A 12,500-nucleotide genomic window follows, 5' to 3' on the forward strand; every position below is an offset into this window, starting at 1 on the left:
ACACACGTACACACACACACACACACACATACACACACACACGTACACATGTATACAGTGTGTTGATGTTTGTGTGTTTTCAGGATTACATCTCAGAGTTTAAGTTTAAGAGCGTCGTCGCTCAGGACCTCATCGACTACTTCCTCAACTATTTCCCCGACCTGAGGGATGCCGCTGTGGCCCAGAGAGAAGGTGAGGAGGCGTTCAGCGGGTCGTTAAGGTCACCTGCGGGTCGTTAACGTCACCTGAGGTTCCTTTAGATCACCTGTGGGTCATTAAGGTCACCTAGGGGTCGTTAACGTCACCTGAGGTTCATTTAGATCACCTGCGGGTCGTTTAGATCACCTGCGGGTCGTTAACGTCACCTGCGGTTCGTTTAGATCACCTGTGGGTCATTAAGGTCACCTGCGGGTCGTTTAGATCACCTGCGGGTCGTTAACGTTAGATTAGGGGTCCCCAACCTTTTTGTGCCAAGGACCGGCAGAAGCAAAAAAAAAAAATTCACTGACTGGTTGGCAATTTGTCAACTTTAATATATATTACAAAAGACATTAATGTTTATTTCAATAGGCAACTCGCACAGTTATTCAGCCTATCATTTCTTAAAGTTCTAAATGTAAAAGCTTTACAATGTTGTCAAATCATAGACCAAACCCAAGAAAATACCTGACCAGAGCAACAAGAACAGAACAGTTTGTACGTAATCATAACGTGTATATTCCTCTTTAGCTGTACAGAAGACTTGTCAGCTGTTCTTCCTGTGGTTCTATTACAATATGCATCCAAAACATACAGTTCAAAACCAAGATACAATAAAACTAAACAAAAATTAGATCCACTTACAAATAAAGTCATCAACTTACTGAAATCAGTATCGTGAGACCACTGGGCCTGTTTGCTGGACGGATGGGAGACAGTGAGACACGCAGGGTATTATTCACGTTCGGTCTGCTTCTAAGTCTGGTCTTAGTGGTGGTCATGGCGAAAAACCGGCCTGGCACAGATATGACGTTGGGAAGGGGAGCAGCGTCTTCAGAGCGAGCGTGCTCTCATTGTCTGCATCTCGTTGTATTCTCCCGATTTGATCCAGAAGGATGACCTCCTTCATTTCTGAGCTCAATCAGCTGGTCGTCTTGTTTTGATGGAAGCCGGTCTCGACCATCGTCATTTTGAAATGGATCGTGCATCCATCCTTTGCCATTCCGCGGGTCCTTTGAAGATGGGAAATAGTCTCAAACGCATCAGCAAAGCTGGACAAGTTGCTGAACATGTCAAAAACACCCCGGTTGACGCACCGTGCCCAGGTTGCCAGTTTAGCTTATTTAACCTAGGTGTTACGGCACCTGTGCATTGCCTATTAGTCCGGGCGGGTACCAGTGTCAGGAATTTTAGATCCACAAAGCCGTCACAGGGGTGCTCATAGACACCGCGTCATAATAATTTTAAAAAAGTATGAGCCATTTCACTGCCCGTTAAAGTCACCTGCGAGTCGTTTAGATCCCGCAGGTCGTTAATCACCTGGGGTCGTAATCACCTGTGGGCATAGGTCACCTGCGGTCGTTAAGGTCACGTGGATCATTATCACCTGCGGGTCGTTAAAGTCACTGCGGTCAGGTCACTGCGGGTCGTTAGATCACCTGCAGGTCGTTAAGTCACCTGTGGGTGTTAAGGTCACCTGGGGTTGTTAGTCACCTGCCGGGGTTTAGACACTGCCGGTCGTTAAGTCACCTGCGGGTCGTTAGTTCACCGCCGGTCGTTTAGATCACCTGTGGGTCGTTAAGGTCACCTGCGGGTCGTTAAGGTCACCTGCGGTCGTTTAATCACTGTGGGTCGTTAAGGTCACTGCGGGTCGTTAAGGTCACTGTCGGTCGTTTAGATCACCGTGGGGTGTATGGTCACCTGCGGGTCGTTAAGGTCACCTGCCGGTCATTTAGATACCTGTGGGTCTGTAAGGTAATCTGCGGGTGCGTTAAGGTCACCTGCCTGCGGTCGTTTAGATCACCTGCCGGTTCGTTAGATCACCTGTGGGTCGTAAGGTCACCTGCGGGTCGTTAAGTCACCTGCTGGTCGTTTAGATCACCTGCTGGGTCGTTAAGGTCATGCGGGTCGTTAAGGTCACCTGCCGGTCGTTTAGATCACCTGTGGGTCGTTAATGTCACTGCGGGTCGTTAAGGTCACCTGTCGGTCGTTTAGATCACCTGTGGGTCGTTAAGGTAATCTGCGGTCGTTAGGTCACCTGCCGGTCGTTTAGATACCTGCTGGTCGTTTTAGATCACCTGTGGGTCGTTAAGGTCACTGCGGGTCGTTAAGGTCACCTGCCGGTGTTTAGATCACCTGTGGGTCGTTAGGTCATCTGCGGGTCGTTAAGGTCACCTGCGGTCATTTAGATCACCGTGGGTCGTTAAGGTCACCTGCGGGTCGTTAGGTACGGGTCCGTTAAGGCACCTGCGGGTCGTTAAGGTCACCTGCCGGTCGTTTAATCACCTGTGGGTCGTTAAGGTCATCTGCGGGTCGTTTAGCATTGGTTGTGCTAAGATATCTTGTTGTATATTTGCGTTTAACGTGTAAATGTGTCTGACTGAGGCTGTGACATCACTTCCTGTCAGGTCTGGAGTTTGAGCGCTGGTTGAGTGGATGTGGACCTCCTCTGTATGAGCCTGACCTGTCAGCAGGAGGCGCTCGACCCGGCCCGTTCAGGATCTGTGTGAGCTGTGGAGGAGCAGCGACGTCCCGGACCTGCAGACCGTGTCCGCCTTCGACCTGTCGGCCTGGAGCACCTTCCAGATTGTCCTGTTCCTGGACCGCATGCTGGACCTGGCGGCGGCTACCACACGGTACACTGCAGAACTACAGTATTACTGATCCTACACATAGACTGCTGATAGTACTGATACTAATACCTGTGTGTCTCCAGACGTGATGGCTGGTCTGTCCTCATCTTACGCGTCGCTCTTCGATGGTCTGAACGCCGGAGTCCAGATCCGCTGGCTCCAGCTCGTGGTCCGGAACAGTTTTACCCTGAGCTGCCGCGAGTCCGCGCCTTCCTCCACAAGCACGTAAGTAACATGAAGGTGCAGTGTGATGTCACAGGTGCAGTGTGATGTCACAGCGTGATACGTGGTAACTCCTCCCTCTCGCAGACGTCCAGGATGTACACGGTGCCGCTGTATGACGACCTGGTTGCTGGGGTGATGAAGTGCGTCGCCGTGGAGATCTTCAACCAGACGCAGCGCCGCCTCCACCCGAACCTCAGCGGACGTTACAGCAGATCCTGTTCAGACTAGCGCGGGCCAGGCAATCAGAACGGGCCGCCTCTGTCCATCGTGCCCCCCTCCCCCTCCCCTCCCCACAGCCGCAGCCTGCCGCCATGACAACCACCTCCACTGCCGGGACAACCGCTGCCATCGCTCTGCGGGACGTCAACGTGTCGGCGTGAAAGACGACGGAGCATGGTGGCATTGGGCTGATGATGTAAGCTGTCACCATGGTGACAGGCCTGCAGACGCCGACTCTGAACTCTGTGAAGGGGCGGGACTTCTGCTGCTCCCATGTTCATGTGATGAATCATGTGACTGTCCTCATGACATCAGCTGACCCGGAGACGGCTCCTCTGATTGGACGACAGAGATTTTTATTCCTCAGTGCAATTTAGAGAAAAACTTGAAAAAGACGTTTGTTTCTCCAACGAGTCATCAGCCATCGATCATTGATCATCAATCGTGATCCTCATGATCATGATATCATTGATCATCGATCATTGATCATGACGATTGATCATCGATCATTGATCCTCGATCATGATCAATCAGTGATCATCGATATGATCCTCATATGATCATCGATCATGATCCATGATCATGATCATCGATCATTGATCAGATCATTGATCTATGATCATGATCCTCATATCATGATCATCGATCATTGACTCGTCATTGATCTATGATCTGATCTATGATCATTGTCATCGATCAGATCTCATGATATGATCTCAGTCTGGCACAATTTGAGGCTCATTTTGCTCAAAAAGTTTTTTTTATTTGGATTTTTCAGTCAAACTAATGATTCATATCTGGTCTTTTATTCTGAAAGTCAGTCTTTTATTGTGGAAGGTGTTTGCTACAGGAAACACAGCGCAGAGTCAGCTGACTGAGACTTCCTGGTCCGTCAGAAATGAGCCTCATGATGAGAAATCCACCTGCAGCTCTGAGGCCCCTGACGCACCTGTGTGTCACCTGATGCACAGGTGCGTCACCTGACGCACAGGTGTGTTTGATGCGTTCACTGCTCACGTAAACTAAGTGCTGCTTTAATGTGTTGAGACGTCGTGCCTCGAAAGTCTACCTCCTGATCTGAACTGCAGACGTCACATCACAAACCAGCTCATCACCGGAGTGCCTTCGTGCTGCGTTCACTGCAGCTGGGAGTGAGAGCTTTCAGTTCATCGTCATCCCTTTTAAGTTTTTATTCAATCAGCAGCAATAAACTTAATTTTCTGTTTTAGGAACAACAAACCATGCAAAGCTGAAACGTCCCACAGTCCTTCAGCTGCCAGTGAACGCTCCTCATAAAGTTTTATTGAATGTTTGAAATAAAAAAAAATAATGAAACAATCAAAGTGTTTTATTGAAATGTATTTATTGAACCGCAGGACCTGCTCCAGAAAGGGGATTCCAGACCTGTGTAAGGGTCCTTGAGGACCTCCAGAGGATATATATATATAAATAAATATATATATATATATATATATAAATATATATATTATATATATATATTATAGATATATAAGATATATATAATATATATATATAATATGATATAGCTATTAACAGCAGAGCATTTGTTCAAGGCCTTTTGTGCAGCTAATGAAGGGTGGAAGAATTTTAATTAGAGTGTCCTGCTATCTCCAGGCCACAGTGATTGATAAGAGCCTTTAATGGAAGTGTACTTCCTCTGAACCATTTGAAATGGAATATATCCTCTGGAGGTCCTCAAGGAGCCCCTTACACAGGTCTGGAATCCCCTTAAACAGGTCTGGAATCCCCTTGGTCTGGAGCAGGTCCTGACGGTTCAATAAATACATTTCAATAAAAACACTTTGATTGTTTCATTATTTTTTTTTATTTCAAACATTCAATAAAACTTTATGAGGAGGCGTTCACTGGCAGCTGAGGACTGTGGGACGTTTCAGCTTTGCATGGTTTGTTGTTCCTAAAACAGAAATTAAGTTTTATTGCTGCTGATTGAATAAAAACATTAAAAGGGATGACGATGAACTGAAAGCTCTCAGCTCCCAGCTGCAGTGAACGCAGCACGAAGGCCACTCAGGTGAATGAGCTGGTTTGTGTCATGTGACGTCTGCAGGTTCAGAATCAGGAGGTAGACTTTCGAGGCAGCGACGTCTCAACACATTAAAGCAGCACTTAGTTTAACGTGAGACAGTGAACGCATCAAACACACCTGTGCGTCAGGTGACGCACCTGTGCATCAGGTGACACACAGGTGCGTCAGGGGCCTCAGAGGCTGCAGGTGGATTTCTCATCATGAGGCTCATTTCTGACAGGACCAGGAAGTCTCAGTCAGCTGACTCTGCGCTGTGTTTCCTGTAGCAACACCTTCCACAATAAAAGACTGACTTTCAGAATAAAAGACCAGATATGAATCATTAGTTTGACTGAAAAATCCAAATAAAAAAAACTTTTTGAGCAGAAATGAGCCTCAAAATGTGTCGATCACTAATCAATGATCATGAGGATCAATGATCATGAGGATCAATGATCGATGATCAATGATCAATGATCAATGATCATGAGGATCACGATTGATGATCAATGATCGATGGCTGATGACTCGTTGGAGAAACAAACGTCTTTTTCAAGTTTTCTCTTAAATTGCACTGAGGAATAAAAATCTCTGTCGTCCAATCAGAGGAGCCGTCTCCGGGTCAGCTGATGTCATGAGGACAGTCACATGATTCATCACATGAACATGGGAGCAGAAGTCCCGCCCCTTCACAGAGTTCAGAGGTCGGCGTCTGCAGGCCTGTCACCATGGTGACAGCTTACATCATCAGCCCAATGCCACCATGCTCCGTCGTCTTTCACGCCGACACGTTGACGTCCCGCAGAGCGATGGCAGCGGTTGTCCCGGCAGTGGAGGTGGTTGTCATGGCGGCAGGCTGCGGCTGTGGGGAGGTGGAGGGGGAGGGGGGCACGATGGACAGAGGCGGCCCGTTCTGATTGGCCTGGCCCGCGCTAGTCTGGAACAGGATCTGCTGTAACGTCCGTCTGAGGTTCGGGTGGAGGCGGCGCTGCGTCTGGTTGAAGATCTCCACGGCGACGCACTTCATCACCCCAGCAACCAGGTCGTCATACAGCGGCACCGTGTACATCCTGGACGTCTGCGGAGAGGGAGGAGTTAACCAACGTATCACGCTGTGACATCACACTGCACCTTCATGTTACTTACGTGCTTGTGGAGGAAGGCGCGGACTCGCGGCAGCTCAGGGTAGAAACTGTTCCGGACCACGAGCTGGAGCCAGCGGATCTGGACCTCGGCGTTCAGACCATCGAAGAGCGACGCGTAAGATGAGGACAGACCAGCCATCACGTCTGGAGACACACAGGTATTAGTATCAGTACTATCAGCAGTACTATGTGTAGGATCAGTAATACTGTAGTTCTGCAGTGTACCGTGTGGTAGCGCCGCCAGGTCCAGCATGCGGTCCAGGAACAGGACAATCTGGAAGGTGCTCCAGGCCGACAGGTCGAAGGCGGACACGGTCTGCAGGTCCGGGACGTCGCTGCTCCTCCACAGCTCACACAGATCCTGAACGGGCCGGGTCAGAGCGCCTCCTGCTGACAGGTCAGGCTCATACAGAGGAGGTCCACATCCACTCAACCAGCGCTCAAACTCCAGACCTGACAGGAAGTGATGTCACAGCCTCAGTCAGACACATTTACACGTTAAACGCAAATATACAACAAGATATCATTAGCACAACCAAATGCTAAACGACCCGCAGATGACCTTAACGACCCACAGGTGATCTAAACGACCGGCAGGTGATCTAAACGACCGGCAGGTGACCTTAACGACCCGCAGATGACCTTAACGACCCACAGGTGATCTAAACAACCGGCAGGTGACCTTAACGACCCGCAGATGACCTTAATGACCCAGAGGTGATCTAAACGACCAGCAGGTGAACTTAACGACCCGCAGGTGACCTTAACGACCCACAGGTGATCTAAACGACCGGCAGGTGATCTAAACGACCGGCAGGTGACCTTAACGACCCGCAGATTACCTTAACGACCCACAGGTGATCTAAATGACCGGCAGGTGACCTTAACGACCCGCAGGTGACCATAACGACCCACAGGTGATCTAAACGACCGACAGGTGACCTTAACGACCCGCAGGTGACCTTAACGACCCACAGGTGATCTAAACGACCGGCAGGTGAACTTAACGACCCGCAGGTGACCTTAACGACCGGCAGGTGATCTAAACGACCGGCAGGTGATCTAAACAACCCACAGGTGACCTTAACAACCCACAGGTGACTTTAACGACCTGCAGGTGATCTAAACGACCCGCAGGTGACCTTAACGACCCGCAGGTGACTTTAACGACCCGCAGGTGATCTAAATGATCCACAGGTGACCTTAACGACCCGCAGGTGACCTTAATGACCCACAGGTGACTTTAACGACCCACAGGTGACTTTAACGACCTGCAGGTGATCTAAACGACTCGCAGGTGACTTTAACGGGCAGTGAAATGGCTCATACTTTTTTAAAATTATTATGACGCGGGTGTCTATGAGCACCCCTGTGACGGCTTTGTGGATCATAAATTCCTGACACTGGTACCCGCCCGGACTAATAGGCAATGCACAGGTGCCGTAACCTAGGTTAAATAAGCTAAACTGGCAACCTGGGCACGGTGCGTCAACCGGGGTGTTTTTGACATGTTCAGCAACTTGTCCAGCTTTGCTGATGCGTTTGAGCACTATTTCCCATCTTCAAAGGACCCGCGGAATGGCAAAGGATGGATGCACGATCCATTTCAAAATGACGATGGTCGAGACCGGCTTCCATCAAAACAAGACGACCAGCTGATTGAGCTCAGAAATGAAGGAGGTCATCCTTCTGGATCAAATCGGGAGAATACAACGAGATGCAGACAATGAGAGCACGCTCGCTCTGAAGACGCTGCTCCCATTCCCAACGTCATATCTGTGCCAGGCCGGTTTTTCTGCCATGACCACCACTAAGACCAGACTTAGAAGCAGACCGAACGTGAATAATACCCTGCGTGTCTCACTGTCTCCCATCACGTCCAGCAAACAGGCCCAGTGGTCTCACTGATACTGATTTCAGTAAGTTGATGACTTTATTTGTAAAGTGGATCTAATTTTTGTTTAGTTTTATTGTATCTTGGTTTTGAACTGTATGTTTTGGATGCATATTGTTAATAGAACCACAGGAAGAACAGCTGACAAGTCTTCTGTACAGCTAAAGAGGAATATACACGTTATGATCACGTACAAACTGTTCTGTTCTTGTTGCTCTGGTCAGGTATTTTCTTGTGGTTTGGTCTATGATTTGACAACATTTGTAAAGCTTTTACATTTAGCAACTTTAAGAAATGATAGGCTGAAATAACTGTGCGAGTTGCCTATTGAAATAACATTAATGTCTTTTGTAATATATATTAAAGTTGACAAATTGCCAACCAGTCAGTGAATTTTTTTTTTTTGCTTCTGCCGGTCCTTGGCACAAAAAAGGTTGGGGACCCCTAATCTAACGTTAACGACCCGCAGGTGATCTAAACGACCCGCAGGTGACCTTAATGACCCACAGGTGATCTAAACGAACCGCAGGTGACGTTAACGACCCGCAGGTGATCTAAACGACCCGCAGGTGATCTAAATGAACCTCAGGTGACGTTAACGACCCCTAGGTGACCTTAATGACCCACAGGTGATCTAAAGGAACCTCAGGTGACGTTAACGACCCGCAGGTGACCTTAACGACCCGCTGAACGCCTCCTCACCTTCTCTCTGGGCCACAGCGGCATCCCTCAGGTCGGGGAAATAGTTGAGGAAGTAGTCGATGAGGTCCTGAGCGACGACGCTCTTAAACTTAAACTCTGAGATGTAATCCTGAAAACACACAAACATCAACACACTGTATACATGTGTACGTGTGTGTGTGTATGTGTGTGTGTGTGTGTGTGTACGTGTGTACGTGTGTGTGTGTGTGTGCGTGCGTGCGTGTGCTGACCCTCAGGAAACAGTCGAAGCGCCTCACGTCTCCGCACACCTTGGACAGGTATGCCACGAAGCAGAAGCCCTTCTCATAGGTGAACAGGTTCATCAGACAGCTGGGGTTCACACCTGGAGACAGAGACCAAGTCACATGTTTACTCACCTGTCGGATAGGAGTCACACCTGAGCATGTGTGAGCGTGTGTGTGCGTGTTACCTGGCTCAAACTTGACCTGCAGTTTGCTCACGGGGTTGTTGTCTCCAAGGAGACGCAGCTGTCTGTGGAGGGCATCCAATCGAACGGCAGTTTCAAGACAGGTGAATGCTTCACCTGCAGACATGGAGGAGGGCAAAGTTACATCTAGCAGCTAATGCAGGTACTGCAGCCATGTTTAGAACATCATGACGTCTGATTGGACGACGATCAAACTACTGCAAACTACTGCAAACTACACTGACCTAAAGCAAACTACTACAAACTACTCTGAATTACTGCAAACTACTCTGAACTACTGCAAACTACTGCGAACTACAGGAAACTACAGCAAACTACTACAAACTACTGTGAACTACTACAAATTACTGCGAACTACTGCAAACTACTGTGAACTATTGTGAACTACTGTAAACTACTACAAACTACTGCAAACTACTACAAACTACTGTGAACTACTGCGAACTACTACAAACTACAGGAAACTACGGCAAACTACTGTGAACTACAGGAAACTACAGCAAACTACTACAAACTATTGTGAACTACTACAAACTACTGCAAACTACTGCAAACTACACTGACCTACTGTGAACAACTACAAACTATTATTACATTATTATTACTACATTACGGTCACGGACCAGCGAAGGACCGATCAAGGACCAGTCACGGAAACACAGGAACTTTTAAGTTGCTACATCTGTAGTAGTTGTAGTTGTAGTACTTGTCATCTAAGTAGTAGTAGTAGTACCGTAGACCTCAGTCACAGTAGTAGTAGTAGTAGTAGTAGCAGTAGTAGTACCGTAGGCCTCAGTCACAGCAGTAGTAGTAGTAGTAGTAGTAGTAGTAGTAGTAGCAGTAGAGGTACAGTAGGATTCAGTCACAGTAGTAGTAGTAGCAGTAGTAGTACCGTAGGCCTCAGTCACAGTAGTAGTAGTAGTAGTAGTAGCAGTAGTAGTACCGTAGGCCTCAGTCACAGTAGTAGTAGTAGTAGTAGCAGTAGTAGTAGTAGTAGTAGTAGCAGTAGAGGTACAGTAGGATTCAGTCACAGTAGTAGTAGTAGCAGTAGTAGTACCGTAGGCCTCAGTCACAGTAGTAGTAGTAGTAGTAGTACCGTAGGCCTCATGACAGGAGTAGCAGTAGCAGTAGTAGTACCGTAGGCCTCAGTGACAGTAGTAGCAGTAATAGTACCTAGACCTCAGTCACAGTAGTAGCAGTAGTAGTACTGGTAGGCCTCAGTGACAGTAGTAGGCAGTAGTACCGTAGGCCTCAGTGAAGTAGTAGCAGTAGAGAGCAGTAGCACCGTAGGCCTCAGTGACGTAGTAGCGTAGTACCGGTAGGCCTCGGTCACGAGTAGTGTAGTAAGTAGCATAGATACGTAGGTAGGCCCAGTGACAGTAGTGACAGTAGTAGCAGTAGTAGCAGTAGTACCGGTAGGCTCAGTGACAGTAGTAGCAGTAGTAGCAGTAGTACGTAGGCCCTCAGTCACAGTAAGTAGTAGTAGTAGTAGTAGTAGAGACCTGAGCCTCAGTGACAGTAGTAGCAGTAGTAGCATAGTACCGTAGCTCAGTCACAGTAGAGTAAGTAGCAGTAGTACCGTAGCCTCAGTCACAGTAGTAGTAGTAGTAGTTAGTAATACCGTAGGCCTCAGTGACAGTAGTAGTAGTAGTAGTAGTACCGTAGGCCTCAGTCACAGTAGTAGTAGTAGTAGTAGTAGTACCGTAGGCCTCAGTGACAGTAGTAGCAGTAGTAGCAGTAGTAGCAGTAGTACCGTAGGCCTCAGTCACAGTAGTAGTAGTAGCAGTAGACCGTTGGCCTCAGTGACAGTAAGTAGCAGTAGTACCGTAGCCAGGTGACAGTAGTAGCAGTAGTACCGTAGGCCTCAGTGACAGTAGTAAGTAGTAGTAGTACCGTAGGCCTCAGTGACAGTAGTAGCAGTAGTAGCAGTAGTACCTGTAGGCCCATCACAGTAGTATAGCAGTAGTACTGTAGGCCTCAGTGACAGTAGTAGCAGTATAGCAGTAGTACCGTAGGCCGCAGTCACAGTAGTAGTAGTAGTACCGTAGGCCTCAGTGACAGTAGTAGTAGTAGTAGTACCGTAGGCCTCAGTCACAGTAGTAGTAGTAGCAGTAGTACCGTAGGCCTCAGTGGACAGTAGTAGAGTCAGTAGTAGGTCGTAGTACCGTAGGCCTCAGTCACAGTAGTAGTAGTAGCAGTAGTACCGTAGGCCTCAGTGACAGTAGTAGCAGTAGTAGCAGTAGTACCGAGGCCTCAGTCCCAGTAGTAGTATAGCAGAGTACCGTAGGCTCGGTGGGTGATGCGGCGCTGCGGACGTGGGCAGTCCCCGCGCTCAGCCACATCTCCCCCAGGTGGCGTTGGTGACGGCGTTGCCAAACAGCCGTGGGCGATCTCGTGGATGAACGTCGATCAGCAGGAACTCACTGCTCTCCAAGATGAGGCGATATGAAGGTGAGGCAGGGTTCTCCATGGCACGATGGGGAAGAGGGGGGCAGGAAGACGATGTCACACCTGAGGGTCGGTGGTGGTTGATGACTCGCTCATTATGTTACCTGATGGTTTTTTAATGGTTACACTGGAACTCACCTGCCCCACAGGTACGGTCCAAACAGCTCCTCAGAGCCACGCCAGCCAGCGCTCCACGCTGCCCCTAGCTTCTTCACCGAACAGGACAACAGACAAGGTTCCGCCCACACACACTCCTGGAAAAGAAGAAGAATCAGACTCAAGAGGGGTCCGGAGAACCAAGAAGAACCAGAACAAAAACCAGGACAGGATCCTGACCGCGGGCCGACGCCACGTGCTGCAGACTCCAGCCACCAACGCCACCAGGTAGGATGGGACAGGAAACTCCATGGAAACTGGAAGACCCGGTCCTGTTTAGAGTATGAGCTCCGAGACGCACACATCAGAACCGTGACACCATCCGGAACCTGCAGAGAAGAAGAGTGACGTTTAAGGTTTCTCTCTGCCGGGGCAGAGCTCAGAG

General features: G+C 48.7%; 1 protein-coding gene and 1 pseudogene across 1 annotated transcript in view; one reads left to right on the forward strand and one right to left on the reverse strand.

The window, feature by feature from the left end:
* Positions 1–6: 6 nt before the first annotated feature.
* On the forward strand, positions 7–3,284 carry LOC113746060 (aminopeptidase RNPEPL1-like; annotated as a pseudogene).
* A 1,818-nt stretch (positions 3,285–5,102) lies between these two features.
* Positions 5,103–12,500, reverse strand: part of rnpepl1 (arginyl aminopeptidase like 1) — an 8,122-nt gene continuing 724 nt past the window's right edge. The window contains 12 exon segments of the mRNA XM_027280330.1: positions 5,103–6,400; positions 6,469–6,611; positions 6,693–6,920; positions 9,064–9,172; positions 9,294–9,406; positions 9,494–9,607; positions 11,794–11,825; positions 11,827–11,955; positions 11,957–12,022; positions 12,098–12,213; positions 12,323–12,369; positions 12,372–12,477. Of these exon segments, the coding sequence (XP_027136131.1) occupies positions 6,101–6,400; positions 6,469–6,611; positions 6,693–6,920; positions 9,064–9,172; positions 9,294–9,406; positions 9,494–9,607; positions 11,794–11,825; positions 11,827–11,955; positions 11,957–12,022; positions 12,098–12,213; positions 12,323–12,369; positions 12,372–12,477 (1,503 nt within the window). The 3' untranslated portion in view covers positions 5,103–6,100.

The sequence above is a fragment of the Larimichthys crocea genome, chromosome VII, assembly GCF_000972845.2.
Source record: "Larimichthys crocea isolate SSNF chromosome VII, L_crocea_2.0, whole genome shotgun sequence".
Lineage (NCBI taxonomy): Eukaryota > Metazoa > Chordata > Actinopteri > Sciaenidae > Larimichthys > Larimichthys crocea.